This window comes from Ascaphus truei, chromosome 1 (genome assembly GCF_040206685.1).
Source record: "Ascaphus truei isolate aAscTru1 chromosome 1, aAscTru1.hap1, whole genome shotgun sequence".
NCBI classification, from domain to species: domain Eukaryota; kingdom Metazoa; phylum Chordata; class Amphibia; order Anura; family Ascaphidae; genus Ascaphus; species Ascaphus truei.
Genome location: NC_134483.1, coordinates 316,465,112 through 316,490,847, shown reverse-complemented (window position 1 = coordinate 316,490,847; position 25,736 = coordinate 316,465,112). Strand labels below are relative to the sequence as shown.

Here is a 25,736-nt window from a genome sequence, read left to right as displayed (position 1 = left end):
GGAACCCTGACCGGCAAAGAGAATCAAGAATGTCTGTTCGATCTGTTTGAGGGCGCTGCCCAAACGGAACTCTGATCATACAGGAAAAGAGACAGCTAAGCCCTGAATCCCATAAGGGACACCGTACCAGAGATGGCCAGAAGGAGGACACATGAGCTTGGTTTCAGCTGGAAAGCCTTATAAGCTGCACAAAACTCAAAACACGTTTGTGAGTTCTATAAACGCATTTTTTACTCTGATTTAAAAAAAAACTGTATTACGCTATGTTTCTTTTATATATTTTTGACTAAACACGCTCTTTGTAAGGCTCTCAGTAATGGCTGTGTCACTCCAAAGCGTCATATAAAGTGTCTGTGGAGTTAATACTGGAGTTATCATCTGTGGATGCTCTCTACATCTTTTAATATCCTTAAACCTGAATGCATACTGAATACTATGGAATAATTTCTGATTTCATTTCCTTACATAGGTATGTTTGTTTGATTGGAACCCCTCTATCAATTTAAGCCCATCTTCTATTGCTCTTTATTTAACATCTACCTGGTATGAGCTGAATAGGCAGACCCCTCCCTTAATTGTTAGTCAAGTGAAAATGTGTTAGAGTATTTAAGTGAGTCTATCTTGGCTGTGAGTCATACAGTATGGCTATGTCACCCCAAAGTGTCACATAAAGTGTCTGTGGAGTTAATACTGGAGTTAGAATTGGAGTTGAATTCTACAAGATGATCACTTCAAAAACAACTACAACCTTGTAACTGTGAGAACTTGACTTTCTAAATATTCTGATAATTTGTACTCTTCCTATCCTCCAACACCTGGTTTAGTCTCTCCTCCTGCATCTCACTATGCCCTCCCTATTGCTTTTTCTGTTTAATGTTTCCTCACTCCTTTGTAAACATTTCTGTTTTCTCCAACTACCCACTCCCCTCCTATCCACATTTGTTCATCTATCCTCCCCTCCATCTATGTCTGTGCCCATACACTGCACCATTATTTATACACCTCTTTCCCAATAACTTCCCTACCCCTCAATAAAAAGCACCCCACAAATCCTCTATTCACATCCTCTTTCTACTGCTTCCTGCTGCTGGGGATATTTCTCCTAATCCCGAACCCAGACATAAACACACCTGCTCTCCCCCACACCTCCCTGCCATCGCCTCCCATGCAAATGGTGTACACCTTCTGATTTAATCCTGACCAAAGTTGCCCCACGAATCAAGCATCCCAATAGCCTGCACTCATGGCTATTGTCCTACACACTCAGTCACTCCTACCACCCATTGTGACCAAGCACTGCCATCTACAGCACTTAATCCCTCACCTGTTGTCTCTGTAAGTCTCCTATCATACAACTTAGATTTTAAACTCTATGGAGCAGGGATTTCCTTTCCCATAGTCTGACTTTGCTGCGCTTAATGTATTATTATATTTCCCTGTACTGTATTCTTTGTGAAGCGCCGAGTACACTTTTGGTGCTATATAAATAAAGACATACATGCATAAATGCATAAAGAGAAAAAAAGAACAGACAGCACACAACTCATAGTGAAATCATATTGACAAAAGGTGAAGGTGGTGATAAATGCACGTATAAAATAAATGATGTTATCAGGCAATTCATGAATTACGGCACATGTTACCAACTGGAGCAGCGTGCACACAGATTCTTTCTCCAAGGCAGCAGAAGGGAACCCGGTATTCGCTGGAGTCACCATTAGTGGATGTTATTTCTCCCCGACACTGTCTCGGCTCCGGTTATAAGTAAAACTTTTTATGTCCAAATCCTACACGTTTCATTTCACACTTCAGGGATATCCCTGAAGAAGTGTGAAACGAAACGCGTAGGATTTGCAATTTTTATTGAGGTTTATACCTCTGTTACATATAAGCACGTTTGATCTTGTGTAAGCAATTGGAAACAGCGTCGCAGGGGTGTAGCAGAATAGCGCTACTCTGTCTCATCTATCCCGAATACATCTGACGCGCTCCCAGTGACGTGGGTTGAGTGACGTCTATCGGACGACAGTAGAAGGCTGTTTGCGGGACTCAGTGCCGAAGATGGAGCCAGCTCAACCAGCGCACACGCGGCACTAAACATGCAGCATCAGACCGAGACCGCACCGAAGAACCCCTGCCACTAGAAGAAGAGCTCACCAGGGAATATATGCAGGAGCTCATGGCTTCCATGTTGGATAAACTCCATACCTCCCTGCAGGCAGATTTGCGGGCCGCAGTCACTGAACTGAAACAGGACATCACGGGCTTAGAAACTAAAATGGCCGAAACCTTGCAGTCACAGGAAGAAGCAGAAAATGAGATCTATCGACTGGGCGCAGAGTTTAGCCGACTGAGGGACAGTCTAGAAGACCAGGAGAACCGCAACAGACGTCAAAATATAAGAATACGCGGTATACCGGAATCGGTTCCTCCTGGTCAGATAAAATCTTATCTCCTAGACTTTTTCACCTCGATATGTGGCGACCTTAACCATAAAGACCTGGAGATGGACAGAGCCCACCGCGCACTGGGACCGCGGTCCGAAGATCCTAACCGGACCAGAGATGTAATTGTCCGCCTCCACCGATACTCCATAAAGGAACAAATAATGGAGGCCTGCCGAGCACAAGGAACCGTCAAGTTTAAGGATGGCCCCCTACAAATATATAATGATTTATCCAAAGTCACGGTCAATCGGCGCAAGGAAATGAAACCTCTGACCACTCTGCTCCGTGACAGCGAAATCAAATATAAATGGGGGTTTCCGTTCAAACTCCTAGTGCAGAAGAACGGCAAATTCCTCACGATAAGGCACTCAGAGGATATGGCACAATTCGCAAAGGCACTGGGCCTGAACCCACCCACAGACTGGAACACAGGCCCCTCCAGATCCCAAAGGCCAGACACAGCAGACCCTCTGCGGTCAGAGCGTCTGAGAGACTAGCGGGACAAAAGCAGATATGAGCCAAATAAAAAAGCTGTATGCCTTATGCCCATGTTTGCCCCTGCGCCCAGTTTTGCTTTGTTTACCCAGTTACCCCATTTGTCCCAAGTGCAACCCCGTCACTCCAAGCAAGCCGGGAACTCGAGAGAAGCCGAGCATCAAAACCCGGTGGTGACTGGAACATCTAGCAGACAGCACCACGGCAAGTGGCAGCCGCTACAAGAAGATACGCAGCCGAGAAGGGACAACTCCACTTCAACATCTTACCTCGTCACCAGTAGCTGTCGACATCCACACCACAGGCAGTCCACGAGGCCCCGACGCTGATGATGATCAAATGATCCTGGGAGACGCAACCCTACTGCTTGATCTGGCGAGAGAGAAGGGTTGCAGAGCTGAGCTCCGCGCAGGTGAGGAGGAATGGAGGCCGCATCTTGCCCTTCCCTCCCAATCTCGCCCCTTTTTCTGGGGGGGGAGAGGAGGGTTCATCCACGCAAGAACCGCTTGAGCCAAGCACGTTTAGCAAGGCCTGATACTCTGCCCCTCGGGTAGAGAGCTGGACACGCCGGTAACCGTGAGTACATATGCCTCCAGCACCCAGCCCGGCCCACGGGGTTGTAACGCAGACGCAGGGGACCGGCTCGCACAAACTGTCGACGTGCAGAGAGCCGCTTGTCCAAAACAATCTACAGATTCTTTAACATAGAGACTTCGATCACTGTATATAGTTAAATATTCTTTAACGTAGATACCCCGATCCTAAATGTTACCCGTGTTCCTCTCCTCCCCCCCCCATGTCAATGAGTCTACCTGAATAACCCAGGTACCTACGAAGAATATCACCCCAGTTAACTAAGAGACTATACCCAAACCCACAGAGTAGGCTGTTGTTTTATTGTATACTCCTGCAGCTACGCTTAATTAGCATAACTGATGCTGAAAAAGTTGTTGAATACTAACACGTTGCAGTAACAGACAATGCCTCTGAACATTGAATAAAATGTAATGTCTAGTCCACGGAACGCACCTAAGAGGTTGGATATCAATGCGGTTTGGCATACTCAGAACGTTGGATGTTGTATTATTGTTGAATGTCATTATGCACCACAAAACATTGTATTGGGTCAACAACAGAATAATGAGGAAGAACTCTGAATCCCCCCCCCAGTTTCTCCCCCGCCTCCTCCCCCCTCCCCGTATCCCACTACCCCCTCCCCCTTCATGCCCACATCATCCCCTCCCCCTTCCCGCAGGTCAATGGGATTCCCCAAAAAACCCAGGTAAATATGAGGAGGTCCACCCTAGTTTACCATAGGACTATTTCTAAGTCCCCAGACTAGGCTGCTGTTTTTGTGTACGCGCCTATAGCTATATTCACTTCACGTGACGGCCGTTGCAAAGTGATTGAATATTAACATGTTGCCGCATTTGAGGCTGCCCCGGGAACACTGTATTGTATAAATTGTAATGTCTATTCCATTATAAGCTCCCAAGATGTTGGATATCATTGCGGTCTTGCATACTTTGCAGGTTAGATGTTGTAATATTGTTGAATGTCACTATGCACCATAGAACACTGTATTGGCTCAATACCAGGATAATGATACAAGACTCTGAACCCACCTCCCCATACTGCTTATCCCCCCCCCCCGGCCTCCAATACCCCCTCCCTCTCCACCCCCTCCCCACATCCCACCTCCCCCCTCCCTCCCATGCCCACGCTATCCACTCCCCCCCTAACCACACCATTCCCCCCCCCCCCCCCCAGCTGAAGAGACACGGTCTCCTTAGGAGATCATAACATTACTAACCCTAAGGGGAATGGACATGACCATCCCAGGCCCCCAGGCTCCAGATCTCCATGTCACTGCGCCCAAACTGTGGGCCAAACCATTACCATGCTAAATAACTCTGGTGCAATGTTAATCCCATGCGATAAAACCAATGTTATTGTTGAATGTTGTTATATATTGCGGATCCTCGTCTGAACACAATACAGAATAAAGCCTGAAGATCTTGGTCCCCCCTCCTCTCCCTACCCCCCCCCCCCCCCCTCTCGCTTCCACTCTTTTTCAAAAATACTATAATAGAGAAACTAACCAGCGCAAAGGAAAAGAGGGGGGAAAGTGTCAACTACAGGCACCTAAGGGTCTGGACCCCTCTGTTGCCCACCGGTCATCGACACCGGAACCACCCCAGAAGGGCACCCTAGCCCAAATGCCAGTCGCCCAAGGACCTGGTGACTTTTTATTAGGCCCTAGAAGGGACCTAATCATTTCTACCTTCTATCTGCTGACCCTGTCCCAGCAGATCTTTATCCCACCCTCCCCCACCTCCACCCCTCCCTCCTCCTCGGTACACCCTGTATGCCTCACTTGGAAAAAGGGCCCATCCTATATGTTTGCTAGGGCACTACGAGATTCTAAACTACAGAATCAAGACCCCCCCCCCCCCGCCCCCCCAGTGGGAAAGGAGGGGTCCTAAGGTTTCGAACCATCAAAAAATTCCAATGACATCCACATCCCCAATCAAGATACTGTCGTTAAATGTTAAAGGCCTACAAAATAATAGGAAAAGGAGACTGGCCCTCCAGGACATGAAAAAATCATGGGGAGACATCATATTCCTACAAGAGACCCACTTCACATCACAAGACCCCCCAAATTTATTCCAAAAAGTATTCCCAATGTGTTTTTTCGCATCATTTAGTAGTAAAAAAAGGGGAGTGGCTATCCTAATCAGACAAGGCACCCCATTAAATCACGTCAAAATGACAATGAATCCAGAGGGTAGATTTTTGGTGGAATACGGCTCCTTGGCGGGCTCGGCAATCGCTCTGATTAATGTATACGCCCCTAACGAGAATAAAACGGAATTTCTAAAAACTGTTCTCAAGGGCGTTGACCCAGGATATCTGTCATCGATACTAGTGGGCGGGGACCTAAACATGGTCCTAAACCCCAGATCGACCGCAATGGGTCACCCCCGTACAACCCACTCCCAGCTCACAGGGAAAAGGTTCAGGGGAATATTGAGCGAGTTCTCATTGGTAGACATGTGGAGATCCCAACATCAAGGCCAGAGAGACTACACCTTTTACTCAGCACCTCACCAGACCTATTCCCGTATAGACTACTTTTTGGTAACCAAAAATGTCTTGGAGGCGTCCATTGGCTCGGACATTGGCCCGATCACGTGGTCCGACCATGCCCCAATCACCTTGACCCTATCAGTTCCATTTGAAAAAACCACAGCCTATTCTTGGAGATTAAACGACTCCCTTCTGAATCATCCTGAGATAGAGAGGGAGATTAGAACCTCACTTAAGGACTACTTCTTTAACTCAGGATCAGTCTCCTCCCTGGCAATCCTATGGGAGGCCCATAAGGCAGCAATTAGAGGGAAATTCATCTCTATTGCATCCCATAGGAAAAAAATTAGACAGACGCTAATCAGAGAGCTTACAGATAACATTAGGACACAAGAACAAGGCCATAAAGATAATCCCTCAAAAAGAATATATAAAGCTCTAACCGCAGCCAGAATAAAACTTAAACAAGCCCAGCTGGGAGACGTTGAGACGGCCCTCAAATGGACCAATCAACAATACTATGATAAGGATAACAAGGCCGACAGGCTTTTGGCTAGCAGACTGAGAGGAATACAAAAGAGATCCCAAATAACGGCGATCAAGAATAGATCTGGTGAGATACAATACAGCGATAACAAAATAGCAGCAGAGTTTACTAAATACTATACCGAGCTATATAACCTAAGATCCAAAAATGGTCGACATGAACCGATAGCATCCGAATCTATAAAAAAATACTTAGACAAATGTCACCTCCCTACATTGACAGAGGAGGAAAACACAGTCCTCAACGCTGAGATTTCAAAAGAGGAACTGGAAGAGGCGGTCAAAGCGCTAAAACCCTCTAAGTCCCCTGGCCCTGACGGTTTCACCAATGTCTATTACAAGAGATTCTTGCCCACACTATCCACGCATCTACTAAAAACGTTTAACCACTTTATGGAAGGGAATCAAATCCCCACCTCAATGTCTCTTGCTAACCTAGCCCTCATACATAAGGAAGGCAGAGACCCAATGCAATGTGGAAGCTATCGTCCAATCTCCCTTCTCAACAACGACCTTAAATTATATAGTAAAATACTTGCAAATAGACTAAACCCTATCTTACCGAGACTTATAAGTAGGATTTGTTGCGGGTAGGCAAGCCTCAGACAACACTCGTAAGATAATCAATATTATTGATCATGTCCACCTCACAGGAACCAAAGCACTACTCTTGAGCTTAGATGCAGAGAAGGCGTTCGATAGAATCGATTGGCTATTCTTAGACCACACTATGCGTAAATTTGGCTTCAAAGACGCATACCTAGAAGGGGTCCGTAGACTCTACCAGAACCCGTCAGCAATGGTAAAATTACCAGGGGGCAGCAATCAGAGATTCAGTATTACAAACGGTACGAGACAGGGTTGCCCCTTGTCCCCTCTCCTCTTTGTACTAACCATAGAACCCCTGGCATCTGCAATTCATACTAATGTAGACATCCAAGGAATAGAAATTGGGCATAAGCAATATAAGATATCCCTATTCGCAGACGATGTCATCTTAACACTCTCCAAACCCCAAATTTCCCTCCCCAACCTCAAAAAAGAACTCCTAGACTTCGGAAAAATTTCAAGATATAAAATTAATAGTGACAAATCCGAAGCACTGAATTTAAACCTGCCAGAGCCAGAGGTGAAACTCTTAAAACTAAATTTTAACTACTGATGGAGCTCCTCCTGTATCAAATATTTGGGAGTCAAGATATCGAGGAACTACCAATCTCTATACCAACATAATTACCCGGCCTTATTTCAAAAAATTAGACAGGACCTAGATAAGTGGGAAGGATACCAAATATCATGGATCGGGAGAATGATCTTGGTAAAAATAAATATACTCACTAGATTGCTATACTACTTCCAGACTCTCCCGGTCCACATCCCTGGCTCAGAATTAAAGAATATCCAAAAACTAATCTTTCATTTTATCTGGCAGGGTAAAAAAAAACAGAATCGCTAGGGCAGTTTTATTGGCCTGAAGGGGGAGAGGGGGCCTTGGGGTCCCAGATATTACAAGATACTACCAAGCCACCCAGCTGCGACAGGTAGTAGTTTGGAATGCAGACCCAGGCCAATATTGCTGGCTAGATATAGAAATGCAATACGCCGGGACGCCTTCGCTGCCAGCATGCCTTTGGTCCCTGAGCAGGGAAGATATGCAGAATAGTAAATTCAAATTAGGTCCAATGAGACACACAAGGGAGACCTGGACGAAATGCAAACTCAAATTCAAGCTCACGGCGCCTAAATCACAACTTACCCCAATTCTTAAAAACCCCAAATTCCCACCTGGCTGTGAGCCCAGACAATTCGACCAATTTACGGCTAAAAATATTAGGGCGGTTGCCGACTTCCTGAGTTTAGGGCAGTTCCTGAGTTATCAAAGATTACAAAATAAATATGAAATAGTAGGGCTGAACGTCTTCAAATACCTACAAATTCGACACTTTATTCAAACTCTATCCCCAACATTGGAATTTCCCCCTCTCACTGGTTTGGAGCGGCTATGCAAGGAAACAGCTCACCAAAAAGGTCTTATAACACAAATTTATGCAGAATTGGAGAGGGCGACAGATGCCCCCATCCATGATTACATGCTTAATTGGGCAGCAGAATTGAATATAGTTATAGACCGAGAGGATTGGGAAAGTATTTGGGAAGCAGCCTCAGGAACTTCCATATGTGCTGTACCACAATCAAAGAAAATATTTACAAAATACTGTTTCGCTGGTATCTTACTCCAGTCAGAATAAATCAAATCTACCCTCTGGCTTCCGATTTATGCTGGAGAGGCTGCGGTCAAAAGGGTGACATGGCCCATATCTGGTGGTCATGCCCGGAAATTCAGAAATATTGGGAAACCATACAAAATATAATAAAAGAGGTCACGGACCTCATAATACTCATTGACCCGCTGACCTACCTGTTGGCCAGGCCAATAGAGAAACTTGACCGACCAACAGGAAAATTAATCTCCTTCATTCTCACGGCGGCCAGATGTGCGGTGGCTGCCTCATGGAAGAAGATGTCTCCCCCACCTAAGCAAACAGTAAAAAAAAGGATACAAGAGGTGATGGAAATGGAGAAGCTATCATCATTTTTGAAAAGGACTACGGTAGCTTTTTACAAGACCCAAACAGTACATTAAACTTTACACACCTCAAGGGGGCAATAGAGGAGACAAGAGAGAAACCCATCAATGGAAACTGAGGAGGATAGAGTCCCCCCCACACCACCCCCTTTCTTTTCCCCCCTCCCTCTTTCTGCTTCCACCCTCTCGCTAGCCCTGTCGACCCAAGGAGAAGGGTCGGGTGAGCGTTGAGACTTTTCCTGATAATGTCAACAAAATGAAAAACCTTGTATTAGGCCAAAATATTTCTGTAACTATGTGTACTGTATCAATGCCTAATAAAAAAATTTGAAACAAAAAAAAGGTTATTAATTAAACATTCACATATTTCTTTAATTTATATTTTTAAATCAAAGATTTCTCAAAAGACACAATTATTCATTTCTGGGTTCGTTTCCGACACTGCAGTAAGTGAATCAAACAATCTGACTCTTGATAGAGCAACATATATTATTGACCATGACTAAAAACTGACTTAGGATGGTAAAGGTATATTTTATCAAACGTTTGGCCTTGTGACTTATTGAGGTCATTGAAAAAGCCAATTGTGTGGGAAATTGTTTTCATTTGAAATTGAATGGAAAATTTGTGTCTGATAGAATGAATGAGATTCTTGGAATAAGTACTGTCTGAGTTTGCTGCACCGATCACTTTTGCTTCGATTATGTGTCTTTGTATTCGAGTAACAGTAAGACTTGTACCATTACATAGTCCTCTCAATAACATTACGTTTCTAAGGTGCATGATAACGGCTCCTACTTTAAGTTTCAGTTCTTGAGAAGGTTGGAGTAAGACTGTTTAAGAATTCTTCCAGGAATGCAAGTTGATCAACAGTATCATTACTCACAATAGTATCCATGCTTTGCTATAGTGATCAGTATGATGATATTATAATATGCGTTACAAGTATCTACCCAATTTGTAAAATTTGGAAAATTATTGATACAACCTCATTACCTAACGCTTTGCTTTATATTACAAAATATTAATACTTTTGCTGGTGACAGCAATACCATGTAGAACACCCTCATCCTATCACCAAAGATAAGCAACATCGAGCGCGTTTAGAACCTGTTGGCAATGGCCATACATTGTTGAACACACCGGTTCTCGTCCGATCAGAGCAATTAAGCAACATCGTGCTCGGTTTGTTCTTGGATGGGTGACCGGTTGGGAACAGAATTTTTTTTCCTATATAGATTGTTGCTGACATCCTTACACAAAAGGTTAGTAAAGAACTGCTCACCTATTAAACCGAAAGGTCCTTAAAAAGGTAGGTGCAATGGGGGTTAATACATATGTTAGAGAGAATGAACGAAGGAGTTCAAAGATACCCCTAAAGATGCACTCTAAACCAAGCGTATATGTTTCTTAGGCTATAAGGTAAATCCCCTATACCAGAAACTAAAAGGGAAAGCGGCGCAAAAAACAAAAAAGTTTTAATACATATTTTCTAATAATAATTACACTCAAATGGATAAAATATAGGTATGAACTAAACCCCTCGGAGGAGCAATTGGAGTAAAGATTGGGTATAGTGTAGACCTTAGTAATATCTACAGTGACTAATGTCTGAGATTAACCCCTTCCACTCCTGCGTATAATTCGGACATATGACGCTCATGAGCTAAACACATTTCTTATGCATATTTAGTAACCAGAGTCAAAACACCAGGGTAATAATAGTGTCATATACAGGATTGTATACTCGTTGGTCAATGCTGTCTGTATACCTGTAGTCGCTCTGTTAGCTTGTATGCTGTGTGTCACATTTATAAGCCTATAACTGAGTATCAAATAGTTAGGCTTTAACAGTTTATGCACATTTAAGTAGTCAGCAACATGCAAAGAAATGATACCAAATGTCTAGACAGTAGACAATATTAGTTGTATCTGAATACTTGTAAGTTCTGCTCTGTATACATGCTATATACCAGGGTCAATGCTAGTAACTGATTGCCAAAACGTTATATAGTAACAGTTAATACACTCATAGCCCTTCCCTCATATGCGTGTGGATACCTGGCTTGTAGCCTGAATAGGTAAGGCTATCTCTGATAGTGGCTAGATAATCGCAGCTTCCCAAAGTAATGCCTGACTTAATATGCACTCAATATGCACAGTTGCGCACTTGTCAGGCGGCCGTGGTGTAATTGCCAGCAGCGCTATATGTAGACAGAAGGCTAATGCTTCCGACACTCTGAGATGAGAGGGGTGAAGGGAGAGAGAGCGGGCTACGGAGAGCCCTATAGCAGTTAAGGAGAGGCATACGACCCGTTCTAGCGTCTGGTACAGTCCTCGCAGTCGCTCCTCCGGTGACATCCTTAGCCTTTTATATAAATAGATTGGTAATTGGATAAAAGAAGATTGCCTAGATTAAACAGGGTGGACTGACTTTGCAAAACTTGTAATGGTGTTTAAATCCGCAATAACATTTGAAATGTGCCAAAATACAGGAGGTTCAGTAATTTTGCTGATAAGAAAAAAGTAAGGAAATACAAATGAATGATTAGTAATTAATGTTACCAATAACAAACCTAGGGAAGATCTTAAAGAGATACTGTATATCCCTCAATATGATTAATATCCAAAGATAAGATGACATCTCATGCCCAGGATCACCTGTGGTCCAAATCTAGAATAGACAAAGGAATTCACGCTGGAAGGAAATGTCAACAATAGATTGACGAAGGAATCCCTCCTAATGACAAACAGGCTTTAAAATTATTGGGTCACTGAGTCTACCTCATGTACCATATTGAAAGGATATGCCATATTCTTGAAAAAGGCCACTGTGACAGCCGAAACGTCGGTCCTTGATGTCTGAATAAATTATTTCTTCCTCTTATTTGTTTACTATGACATCGCAGACAGCTGCAGGTCTGACGAAGAGTTAGGATGGAGCACTGGTGTTTAGATAGTATTTTGTATTGTATGGGGTGCTACTTACCTTTCTCTTAGCCATGCTAGCTCTCTCAAGGAACATTCCAGACCCTGAAACCTGACACCTCTGCACCTGTGTTCTAACTCTCAGCCTGCCTATATAAACTTCCCCTTCCTGTCTGTCACTGCCTGATTATACTGGTTCCTCCAGCTCCTGCTAGGTTCCTGTGTTTTCTGCTGCTATTGCTATTGTCCTGTTCCGGTCTCCTCGTTACTGAAATCTGCTTGTAATCCCAACCACGCTATATGCTGCCTGCCTCTGACCTCTGCTTGAGTCATCGACCACGCTATCTGCCGCCTGCCTCTGACCTCTGCTTGTGACCTCGACCACGCTCCCTGCTGTTCCTGCCAATGGGATCCACTCCAGCCGAAGATCAACCCTTGGCAATTATGTATTTGCACAAGCCTGAAAACACCAAGAGATTAGGCCAAGATTTGTGTGAGCATAAACCTGTAAGCAATACTGAAAACCATCAGGCACTGGTAATTTTATGAATAACAATTTCAGTGTTAGACACAGTTTTATTAAGCTTCAGACATCCTCGCTATAATCCAAGAGTAAAACCCTCAAAACCAAAAATCCTTGAAGATTTTTTTTTAAATATGATCAAGTTACTGCCCAAAATGTAAAAATGAAACTCTTTAAAGTAAATGTAACTGTAAAATCACCTGGCAGGAGAAAGTTATTGTCTTAAGACCACCCGCAGGTTGTGTGAGCTACTTGCGTTGTCAACTCCAAACTATCTATTGCAATGGGATATCAAAACAGACCAGGACCTTGGACAGGGAAGTTCTGAAAAAGAACAGCATAGTAATGACAAGCCCCTACAGGAAACTACAGTATCTTGTATCACACATTATGCCATAACAAGTTAAAACTGGAGAGGCAACCTTCCTAAATTTCACTTTATCATATCACTGACATTAATTCATTTTGGTTCGAAAGAGACTGCATATTTAAGAAACAACTTAATTCTCCTTGCTTGGTGAGAAGATTTGAATTGTTTGCAATTTAAGGATGTAATTATGAATCTTCTAATTACATACAATTCTCGGGTGCCTATAGCAAGAAATGTAAAATTATGGTTATGTATTTGATTTTCTCCTACCCACTCTGCTGGGAAGCTATGAAACATTAAACATGTATCAAAGCTTAAATCACTGTTGGCTGTAATGTTACAAAACAAAAGACCACCATTTACATGAAATTGGTGTTTGCTCTAATCAAATTTTATCTACAGTAGCTCTTGTCCTCATTAACTGATGTTTTGAAGGTACAAACAGCCTCTATTGCTGGCTCAAATATTGTGGTAGCTGTTCTAGTTTCTAAGTTATAGTAAATCAACAATTTCTACAGCGTACTTTCATCAAGATTTCGGCCAGTGACCAAGATCCACAAAATGGTGCTAAGCTTTAATCACACCTCTACTCACATTCACTTGCATGAGAGAAAAGATGTGCTAAAGCTTTGCACCCTTTTGTAGACCTGGCCATCTGTCTTTCTCTGCCTGCACACGTGCTCAAGAAATGCAAATGCAAATATTTCATGTTAATTTTTTAATCTGGGGCATTTTCCAGATTATGGTTTATGGACCAATAAAACATTGAGGATATTTAGTATGCACATTGGTAATCATAAGAGATCTTATGGTCCATGCTGCTATTTAGTCAATCTGTCCTTTTTGTCGCTTTCTGTAACGGTTTACAAGGCTTTATAAGAAATATGGTTTTAAATTCTGTAAGGAGATGTGATTAAAAAAATACAAATGCGCGTGATAAAATGTACTACTGAGGAAAATTTTAAAACCAGAGACAGAACATAAAACACAGACAAAGCTCAGTTTTTAGCACATCCAGTGAGACTCATACACGGTACAGTGCCTAAATATATATGTATAAATATCTAATAAGTAAAATGGTCTTTTAGTTTGACATTTTTGGCCAAAAGTGTTGTAAGCCCCTGAGCCAACGCCAAGGCAGACCACATATCAGGGGTCCCTAACGCTAATATAAATTCTTAATAACCTGTGTAATAACAGGAAGAATGATTTATAGTAAATCTGTCAATATTAGTTGCAAAGTTCTGAGTCTGACTGAAGCTTTTATTAACCTGTACATTACCAGGAAAAGCACTCTGTATTAGAGATGTCACAGCCAAACTGCAAGCAGGCAAGTTCCCCTGAGTGGAAGATGCTATGGAGTGAGCCCATAACCATTTAAATGTGGGAGGGGGTGAGCTTAAATTAGGAAGGAGGTTGCCACCCTCCAATCAGCCATGACTAGCTGGACAAGAATTGTAAAACATACTGGACACCTAACAAGCTCCTATTGAACCCCCAAAATGACCACAACATATATATATAAGCATATTAGTGTCACAGAGGAGTGCTACTGAGCATGGCAATATATATTTTAAAACCAGAGACAGAACATAAAACACAGACAAAGCTCAGTTTTAGCACATCCAGTGAAACTCATACACGGTACAGTGCCTAAATATATATGTATAAATATCTATTAAGTAAAATGGTCTTTTAGTTTTAGTTGTGTTTTATGTTCTGTCTCTGGTTTTAAAATATATATTGCCATGCTCAGTAGCACTCCTCTGTGACACTCATATGCTTATATATATGTTGTGGTCATTTTGGGGGTTCAATAGGAGCTTGTTAGGTGTCCAGTATGTACTACTGAGGAAAATACCTACTTTTTACAATAAAGTAGTTCTTCTAGCTTATTTGATGTTACAAATAGATATAGTGTACCATGGTTACAATCTCGTTATATCCTAATTCCAAGAAGGGGTGTGTGAAGCAGTGAATATTACTGTACATATATACACAAATACATATAATTGCGCTGACGAGTATTCTAAAGCTTGCCTTGGAAAATCTGGGGCTATCACCAACAAGACCCAGGTACATGCTGCAACATTTCAGTGGCATTTCTGCAGACAGACTAATGGCCCATCGGATTAACACAGCAGGGGTCCCTTAGGGGGCCATTAGTCTGTCTGCAGAAATTTCACTGAAATACTGCAACATGTACCTGGGTCTTGTTGGTGACTTTCCAAGGCAAGTTTTAGAATACTCGTCGGCGCACATGTACACACGAGTATACCTACAAACAGACACCATTTAATACTGTACATATTCCTTTGGCAATAAATGTACAGATGTTACAATTATCAGTTATCAAGCAGTAACATATTACCAATGAGAAGTGTCACATATTTTATTCATAGCAATATTAAAAATCAAAAAGTTATGCTAAAATTGCAAGCTCAAATTTGTACATTGCAATTGAGAAGCGGCAGTAAGAGGCGCTGGGGAGCAGTTGCATGATGTCCATATATTAGTGACGTATCAAATTCTGTTTCTTATTCCACCATCCCTGATCTCTTTTTAATCATTCAAAATCTCCAGGAGGTCCGAGGTGGCATAAACCTTCCTGGTTAACATTCTGCATCGTGTAACACATTCAACTAACAGGTTTCTTACATTTCACAGCCACTTGAAGAATGGTGAAGCACAAAGAAAAATTTTATTCCCCTTCTGTAGACAGGATTCAAAAAATATTGCATCAATTATACACAAACTCCTTCCCTTTTAATTAACACGGTTGGATTCTTCACGCTCTTTATTGACGCAACTAATTTCTGTTCAATTAGTAGGAAAGGTTTAGTGAACAGGATTTATTTTAGAGACATATTGTTAAACAGTTTGTATTGATTTATGCACAGTAAGCAAATGGATGAAGGCTGCCAAATGCAAATACAGTATACAATGGCGATAAAAAGTTTGTGAACCAGTAAGGATTTTCAAATATTGCAAACCTAAAATGTTATTAGATCTTAATCTAAGTTCTAATCTATATATATATAAAACTGAAAATATTGTTTGTGCGTCCCTGTAGACAATTTGATTGGCCTGTGTGTCTCGCCCTCCCCCCCCGTGTATCCCGCCCTCCCACGGCTCTCAGCTCTCATTGCTGCGCTCTAACCCACACACCACACTCATACCGCTTGAGTCACCACACCGCCCAAAGTAAGTCCAACACTGCTGCCCCCTCTCACCCCTCAGGCCTTGCCACCACCCCCCCCCCCTCTCACCCCTCCGGTCTTCACCCAGTCACACTGAGGAGTGCCGGGGACGGAAGAGGGGAAGGAGCGCCAGGGACCACCTCCCCCTGGCTTTCACCCAGCCACACTGAGGAGCGCCGGGGCCGGGGGTGGGGAGGGGGAAGGAGGGCCGGGGGCCGCCTCCCCCTGCTTCGCCCAGCCACACTCAGGATCGCCGGGGACAGGGGGACCAACGGGGGGGGGAGTGGGGGAACGAGCAACAGGGGGAGGGGAGAAACAAGTGCCTGGGACAGGGGGATGCAGGAGGGGAGAGTTCTGTGAGGTGCAGGGGGGGGGAGTGATGAGGGGTGCAGGGGGGGAGAGTGATGATGGGTGCAGGGGTGAGAGTGATGAGGGGTGCAGGGGTGAGAGTGATGTGGGGTGCAGGGGGGAGAGTGATGTGGGGTGCAGGGGGAGAGTGATATAGGGTGCAGGGGGAGAGTGATGTAGGGTGCAGGGGGGGAGAGTGCTGTCAGGTGCAGTGGGGGAGTGATGTGAGGTGCAGGGGGGGGAAGTGATGTGAGGTGCAGGGGGGAAGTGATGTGAGGTGCAGGGGGGAGAGTGATGTGACATGCAGGGGGGGGGAAAGTGATGTGAGGTGCTGGGGGGAAAGTGATGTGAGGTGCAGGGGGGGGAGAATGTGTGGCACTGTGAAGGGGGGGCGGAGCTTAATGGGGTGGATGGAGCTGGGAATGGGTGGGGGAATGGAGATGGGGAGTGGAGCGGAGACAGAGGGGGAGCGGGAAAATTAAATCCCGGGCAATTCCAGGTATATCAGCTAGTCATAGATAAAGATAACCTGATCAAACAAATGACACAAAAACATGATACTTTTTCAATATTATTTATTCACAAATGTTTAAACATTCAATATCCATATGTGAAAAAATATGTGAACCTTTAGACTCAGTACCTGGTGACACCCACTTGAGCAGCAATTACTTCAACTAAGCGTTTCCTGTAACTGCTGGTCAGTCTCTCATATCGGTTTTGAGGAATGTTTGCCCATTCCTCCTTACAGAATTGCTTCAACTCAGTGACATTTGAGGGTTTCCTTACACTGGCGACACACTTTATTCGAGCTCGGCTAGTCCCACGAATTCGGGTATACCCGGGTGTATTGAGGTTTGTGACTGTTTTCTGCCCGAGTGCATTGAGTTATTTTCCGGCAGGGATTGAAGCATTTTATTCCCGCTGGCTGCAATACTGCACAGTACATATATATATATACTGCATTACAATTCATGAATTTATGCCATCTGGTAGACACGCGAAGCTTTGCAGCCTATTAAACCCTAATCATTATCATTTAACAGATCAGCCGCCCGTCAGCCAGGCATGAACCCAGGCTGGGAAGGCAAATGCAACGGGGCTTGTCAGAGGTGAGGAGCGGCGCATTCCAGGTATCTGCCAGGTACATACCGGGTATTTGCTCGAATAAAGTGTGTCGGTGCAGTACATGGACAGCTCACTTCAGGTCCTGCCACAACATTTCAATGGGTTTAGGTCCGGACTTTGACCAGGCCATTCTACAACAGAACTTCTTCTGCAGCCATCCTTTTGCAGATCTGCTTGTATATTTAGGATCATTCTCTTGCTGCATGACCCACTTTTGCTTCAGCTTCAGCTCATAAATGGGTGGTCTGACATTCTCATCGAGAATCTTCTGATACAATGCAGAATTCATGGTTGTGTCAATGATGGCAAGCCGTTCAGGTCATGAGGCAGCAAAGCAGCCTCAAACCATCACACTCCCACCACCATGCTTAATGGTTGGGATGAGGTTCTTCTGTTCGAATGCGGTTTTGGTTTTCGCCAAACAGAACGTTTCTCATTGAGGCCAAAAAGTTCTACTGTACCTATGACTCGTCTGTCCAGAGAACATTGTTCCAGAAATCATGTGTAGCATCTATGTGCTCTTTGGCAAACTGCGACAGCAGCAATGTTCTTTTTAGAAAGCAGTGGTTTCGTCCTGGCTATCCTTCCATGAACACCATTCTTGTTCAGTTATTTTCTGATAGTCAAGTCATGAACACTCACATTAGCCAAGTCGAGAGTGGCCTGCAGATCTTTGGCTGTTACTCTGGGATTATTTGTGATTTCCTGGATGATTTGCCGTTTTGTTCTTGGAGAGATTTTGGTAGAGTGACTGTGGTCTTGAACTTTCTCCATTTGTCTGACAGTGGATTGGTAGAGCACCAAATCCTTAGAAATGGTTTTGTAACCCTTTCTAGACTGATGAGAATCAATAACTGCTTTCCTGAGGTGTTTCTACACACTCCGTATAGTGAAGATCAAACGCAAAGTTTCTGATATGTATATAGGGTGGGGCCTCCCAAACTCACACTTTAAGATCAACCTAATTATTTAATCATATGATTCTAATTAGCCCCTTTATTTTAGCTGATAAAACCAGGGTTTCACTTACTTTTGCACATACCCTGACTCTTAATTATTCATTGTTTGTCTAATTCGTACATCATATTTGTTTCAAAAGACGTGGAATTGGTTAATATAAACAGTATTGGATATTTAAGAAAAGACTGGTTTTGATTAAAAAAAAGTTATCATGGAATTTCCGTAATTATCCCTGCGGTTAACAAACTTTTTCTCGTCACTGTACTACACAATGATGCTTAATATATGTACTTTTATCTGCCATTGACATGCATTTGTTTTAGGGAAGTATGAGTACAAATTATCTTTAAAAATAAAGCATATTCCATCTGTCAGTAAGTTTTTCTGATAAATAGGGTAAGCTGAAAAGCATGTTCATGAAATACATTTATCCTATCTTGTCATGTATACAGTATGTTAAACAATTACAATCCTTGTTGAATTGAAGAAAAACTTGCATACAGTATTGTCACAATTGCTTCCAGCAGCTAAACATTTACAGAGCGGTGAATACGATTAGAAGTGATCACATGTTCACTATCCCCGAAGACTTTCCATTATCGAAACAGTGCTAATGCCACACAAAATGGAAGTTAAGAATTATTCTGTTTATTACTCATTAGCATGTGAAATGTATGAAATGTTTTTTCCCTTGTTTTTCTTACATTGGATGTCGGTTTCTTCAGCAACCTAGGTGTGCTCCATATCAGACCTACCTTACAGTATCATGCTCCATATAAGCTTCTCCATGTTCTTTGTTAAAGTGAAAAGCAAATTGGCAGTTTTATGCCAGTAAGGATAAACTCTGCTTTTTTTATGCCAGTAAGGATAAACGAAAGCCAACTTCGTATTCAAAGAACCTGTTACAACGTACAGTATTCCAAATATATACCAATGGCTGCATGTGGAAAATGTTTATTATACCTTCTGGAACACATGTATTTACTGTTGCCTAGATTCTGCGTATTTACAGAGAACACACATTATGACTGTTAATGGAAGGTGGGAATCATTAACAATTTGTCCAGTCAGTATCTGAAGTCATACTGTACTACTCTGCCATCACAGAAAATGCATTGTTAGTACTGTAGATGTGTGAAACTGTTCGAAATGCATTTTAAAAATTGTAAGCTTTTCTTTTTTTTTTCACCCCAAATTTGATTTCCTGCAGAAATGTTTGTCCAAACCTCAAATGGCTAATAATGTCGCCAAATGAGTAAGCTTTCAGCAAAATGTTTCCAGACACTAAGCTTTCTGTGTGTGCCATATTTATACTGTAGTTTCAGCATTAAGCAAATCGAGTAAGTTGAGAATTTCGCAAAAATTGCTTATTAAACAAAATTGTCAATGCACAATGACTTAATGCTTGGTGAATCATTTGCAAACTGACTCAGCTGGGCTTTCTTCATGCCTCAAAAAGGAAAATGTTCCATGGTTTGCAACCTCATGCAAAAATCTCACGTTTCTCATTGTGTATCATTATGAGCTGACCTGAGCACTCCACTTTTTTCTCCATATGTGTACTGGTTTTTTTTAGTTTAACCTCAAGAAAAATGATAAACAAATCCTAAACATCTGCTTTTTTAATATGTGGTGTACCCCGAATCAGCAGTATAAAAGACCCAAAGGGACATAGAAGGTTCTCAACCTAAATGAGCATTATGAAAGGATTGAATGAGCACCGTTCATTAAGACCTGTTGATTTTCTAAAATGGAGCACATTTCTTCAAATGGGAGTCAAATTAAACATTAGAGACCAGAGGTTCACAAAATGCACAGATATAAAGAAAATTCAGGAGAGCAAACATTCTCAGTCTGAAGATGTTTTCCATGACAGTGAAATAATGAAACGGTTGCATGTTATTCTAATGTCAAATACAAGCTCAATGCACTCTGCTTAACTTCTTTAAACAGTTTCCATGGAAATGCGTTTGGCTGGCTCTGATATTAGAAGAAGAGGTAAGGCAAAGCAAGGTTTTAACTCCATTTACATGGAAACACATTTGTGAAAAAGTACCACGGACCAATTTATAGCGTCATTAAGGTTCATATATTTATATACACAATATTTTGTCTGCATGCATTTCTTCTTGAAATATAAGCCATTTGCAGACATTGTCCCAATTTTACAGACCTAAAATAGTATATGTGGAAATACAATTGATTACAAAGGTATTAGAAAAATACTAGATGGGGCAGCAGAAGTGTTATTGGGTGCTCATTGAATCAATATGAATTACACATTTTAATATCCTGTTTAAACAACATATGTTAACATTGTTAAAGTTTCATTCAAGTATTGTGATCACCTCCATGCCAGTATTAAGCAATGCATTGCAATATAGAAGACAGTCTGAGGTACCAGCAACAAAGTATTACTAATGAACAAGATTGCCAAAGAACATAATCCTGTTAAGAGATTTTCAGTGTCTGGGGATCCCTAACCCAGTGCACAGCAATACAGTATGCTGCATGCTCCTCCATCACTGACTGGGGTAAACAACAGGGGCAGTGCTTTGTGAACCACATTTTAAACAGAGAAAAGCCTGATAAATGAATGACTGCTTATTTAACTGGGAGCAGAATAAACAAATAGCTTGTTCAGCCTTATTTAACTGGTAGCAAAATAAATAAAAGACTTGTTCAGCATAGCCATTACCCTAACCCTAATATGCCAGCCTAACCATAACATACCAGCCCTTACTCTAACCAGCACTCTCCGAGTCCGAATAATCTGGGAGAAATCATTGTCGGCTAAATTAGGTTGAGAGAGGTGGTTATAGAGCATGGTAAATAGATACTTGTTTTTCAAAAAGTGTTATAGAAAGAGAGAAGGAATATCTAAAACAGATCCACTTATCCTTACAAAAAAAAGCATTACTGAACAAATGTAAATCAAACAACACTGTTCCATCGGACTTTGAATGCTTCTTGCAGGCCCTTGTGACATGAAGGATTAACCTCTTTGTTGCCAGAAGCACCTGCAATGTATTGCTTAGCAAAGAGTTGTAGGAATCTCTGATACTTCAATGGGTTATACAAAGGGGCAATGCTTTGCAGTCCCCTCTCGCAAACAGTGGGGTTAATGGGAGAACAAACAGAGCAGCAAGAAAAGAGAAAGCATACAAGCAGGAATGAAGTGCTAGTGCTTTGCTTTCTAACAAAAGACCAACAATGTTAACAGCAACATGTACTGAAGGAGTCTAATACAGAGACACAGGTAGAGCAGAGTGTGGAGTATTTCTGACAATAGTGTACTCACTGATTCCTGTGTGTGTTTGGCTGAACGCAGTAGCCACAAGCCCCGGGAGGAGAGTTTCTCTCAGCGCGGATGGTAGAGTCATCATCTTTCACATTTACTAGAAGTGGAAATAGAAATGATAGAAAGATTGCGAATGTCTACAAACTGTTGCCGCTGGTGATAAGTCACAAAAACACTTCAGAGAAAGCCCAGCCTGTTAACTGCTTCTATATAATGAAATGAACCTACTGCTTTCTTTTCCTCTACCTCAGATTGGATGAAGCTATTCTGATATTTCAAAATCAACCAACCAGAAACCCCCACATGCTTGAAACACGTTGTAATTTACCTATTCAAGCATTTCGCTGGAAACCCGTGTGAAGTATAGAAAGCAACAGCTCTGCCCCTTGGGCAACACAATATCCATAATCTTGACCATTAACTGTGTCGCACTGTGCTGATAGCATTCTTGTTCTTGTATTTGCATTTCAATTACTTCCACAGAGACAATAAAAGCAACTTGTAATGCTCTAATTCTCATTACCGTTTTCAGTTAGTATGTGTAATACTTCATAGTGCAGCATGCTGCATAGCATCTGCTTGCTTCCTTATGACAGCATCCTTGTGTAAATACACAAAGGCACAGCAATCAGTTAGCCCATTACCCTCTTCTGAGCCGTTGTGAACATCACCAAATGCACTGGAAGCATTTCCAGGCAGGACATTTCCTGACAGATTTTTTATCTGCAGATGTCTGTAAATGTCTGGTGTCCACTACGCAGCAGACACATTACACACCGATATGGCTGCTGACTTAAAAATGCCTGCCAGTGATATATCTCATCCATTCCAATATTTATATGTTTGCAATGTGTAGTCCTTTGCTGCCAGACTGTTTTGCTGTTCCATCTAGCGACAAAAGTGGTTTGTTTGTGTTCCTGGCTTCCCATCTCAAACGTGAAAATGTTGATGTCTCATTGCACATGAGTCATGAGATCTGTACATCTGTTTAGTTATTACAAATTATTGCTTCCTACTGCTATTATAAAAAAGGAAAGGTTGCGCGACGGCACTTGAAATTGTTTGTATTATTATTAACAGGTCGTGCGAAGGGTCTGCACATCTCCAATTGGGATGAAACCTCCATAGCGAGCTAAATATCGACATTGTAAATGTGTCATAGTTGACACTTTTCTTTTTATCCTATTTAACATCTTGGTCTTGCAGGAGATCTAACAATGAATTGCTATACAACATGTCGATGGCTGCCCTGACAGCGAATGGGTTAAAAGAACATGAAAAGGTTGATTAGCGTGTGTGCCAATAACGCCAAAATCGCGGGCTCGATCCCCGTAAGGACCAGTTTTCTCTGTTAATCAGAACATATATGATAATAAAAATTACTTTTAATTTGAGCAACTTTTCTTTAAATGGGGAACCACAATTTAGAGGTGGATGTATGACGCCATCCAAGATGGTCGCCAAGCAGGAGAGCTCCAAGGTCGTGGGGCAGCGCCACCGTTTAAAAGCAGCGAAAAATTATAAATACTTAGCTGACTCTCCGCAGGGAAGTCCCACACAATCCCTGCAGATGAAACCGAGGCCTCAAAGTCCTTGCCAGAGGTGTCCCAATTCTTTAGACGGATAACTCAGCATAAGCTCCCCCAACAAGATGGCAGCCCTTTGCATGCTGACTCTGCACTGGAGCAAAGTTCAGATGAGGAAGATGAGGCTCCAGTCTCTAAGGAAGACCACAAAGCAGACATGAAAGCCTTACTCCAAGCAATGAGGCACACATTCCAGCAAGAGCTGCAAAAACCGGCCACTGAACTCAGACGTGATCTGACTAGGGTTGCCAGGTGTCCGGTATTGAACCAGACTGCCCTGTATTTCTTTACTCTGTCCAGTAAAAAATGAGAGATAATGCCGGACAAGTAGGTGTCCGGTATTACCTCTATAGCCTTAGTAACCTGCCAGCAGGGTGGCTGGAATTGCCGGTTTCTCCCGAGAATGGAGAGAGCAGGGCTGCTGCTAGGGGGCTGGGAAGCTTTCTCCATCCTGATTGGCTGCTGCTGCGTAATGCAGCCAATCAGGAGGAGGTGGCAGGAGCCTAGGGTTGTGGTCAAAGAGAGGAGGAAAAGCATGGAGCAGAGAGAGGTGAAGCTGTGTTCTGTGTGTATTTGTTCTGTTTTGTCCTGATGTGTCTGTGTGTCTGTACTTGTACTGTTTTGTATGTGTGTGTGTTTTCTGTGGCTGTTCTGTGGGGCTGAGAGAGGATGAGGGGGGTGGGGTGTTCTGGCCTAAACACAGCCTGATAGATGAGTAGGGACAGGCAGGTTAACTCAATCCCATATACCTGTAGCCCTCTTACCCCCACCCTAAGTGAGATTGGGGTGGGAAGGTGTATCTGACTACTTATCAGTGTGGTGCTGTACCTGTTTGGCAACCAGGAGGGCTGAGCTTCCGCTACGGGGAACCTGGGGTATATACTTACACTCGGTGCAGCGCCTCCACTGATGAGGGATCCCAACAGGGTGGGAGTGTGCCCTCACCAGAAGAACCATACAGTAAATAAACACAATGTGAATTAACAGTATTTACTGAGCATGAACGATAACTGCAATGAAACTCTCTTTGCATAACATCAATACATCATATGAATAACATTGCATCACCCTGAATGCATACCATCCCCTCACCCACATGTCCATCATCACATCACCCTCAGTCCCTTTGATAATACTGTGCTTGGGCACTTATCCCTTGAGTGTCCACAACAATAAAGAGAGTGTGAGTGTGAGGGATAGCGCTTCCCTGTGTTGGGGCCCGGTGGTGAACTTAATATATACTACCTCCCTGATCAGTCCTGATCAGGAAACTCCTTTTAAGTCAGCAACTGCACAACTTGGTCCCACGCCGCGGTGCGCTGCTCCTTGCAGAAATGATTACACCCTCTCACCCCCCCAGGGAGGGATCTCCAGCCGGAATGATCCTTTACCACAGTCTCTGCTATGGAGTCAGGCACTCTTCCTGCTACACGCACATACAGTTATTCCTCTACAGCAGGGGTGGGGAACGTCAGGCCCGAGGGCCGTATAAGGCCCTCGAAATCATTTGGTCTGGCCCTGCTAAGGCAACTGCTACAACCGGGGTCGCGCCAATCGGAAAAAAAATGGCCGTCGCGCGCCCGATCGGGAGGAGGTGGTGTGAGGCGCCGGCAGCCCTACACGATCCCCAGCAACCACCGTACTTCCCTCGCATTCCCCCCGCAGCATTCCCCGCACTTCCCCCATGCTTCTCCAGCAGTTCCCCCTGCACTTACCCCAGCATCTGCCCTACACGATCCCGCCAGCAGCAGCAGTAACTACCAGAGGTAGGGGGGCGGGGTTCTGTGTGCCTACATGCCTGCTGTGTGCCTGCCGTGTGCCTGCCTGTCTGTGTCTGTATGGCCCGCGAACGATGTTATAAATATCCAAATGGCCCTTGGCAGAAAAAAGGTTCCCCACCCCTGCTCTACAGTGTCTCAGGGGACTAACTGGACCCTGGGGTATACCTCTAGCCTAGTCCCTGCATGCAGAAGATCTCTTGCTGTAGATCATGTCTGATCCCAGACTCTGGCAGCTCACCACATGCAACTGGCACTGGTGATATTACACACACTGTATAACTTAGAAAGCAACCCCCCCTTCTTCCTATGAGGGGCCTTTCCCTGACACAGCCAAGGCAACTACTCTGGCTGCACTGCACACAACACTGTTGCAACTTACTATCCTGCTCAGCTAAAGTGACAGCCTCCCTATCTGGGTCTGTCCCTATCTGCAGCAGCTCACT

The 25,736-nt window shown here is 43.2% G+C and overlaps 1 protein-coding gene across 2 annotated transcripts in view; it reads right to left on the bottom strand.

Moving 5' to 3' along the window:
* Positions 1-22,658, bottom strand: part of ARHGAP24 (Rho GTPase activating protein 24) — a 1,092,414-nt gene extending 1,069,756 nt beyond the window's left edge. Inside the window, exons 1-2 of one of the 2 annotated variants that reach the window (XM_075605746.1) lie at positions 22,450-22,658; positions 21,927-22,023 (exon numbers count right to left, since the gene is read on the bottom strand). In XM_075605746.1, the coding sequence (XP_075461861.1) occupies positions 21,927-22,011 (85 nt within the window). In that variant the 5' untranslated portion in view covers positions 22,012-22,023; positions 22,450-22,658. Of the gene's footprint in view, positions 1-21,926; positions 22,137-22,449 lie in introns of those variants that run through there. The other variant, XM_075605737.1, reaches the window with a different exon arrangement.
* Between the last annotated feature and the right edge of the window lie 3,078 nt (positions 22,659-25,736).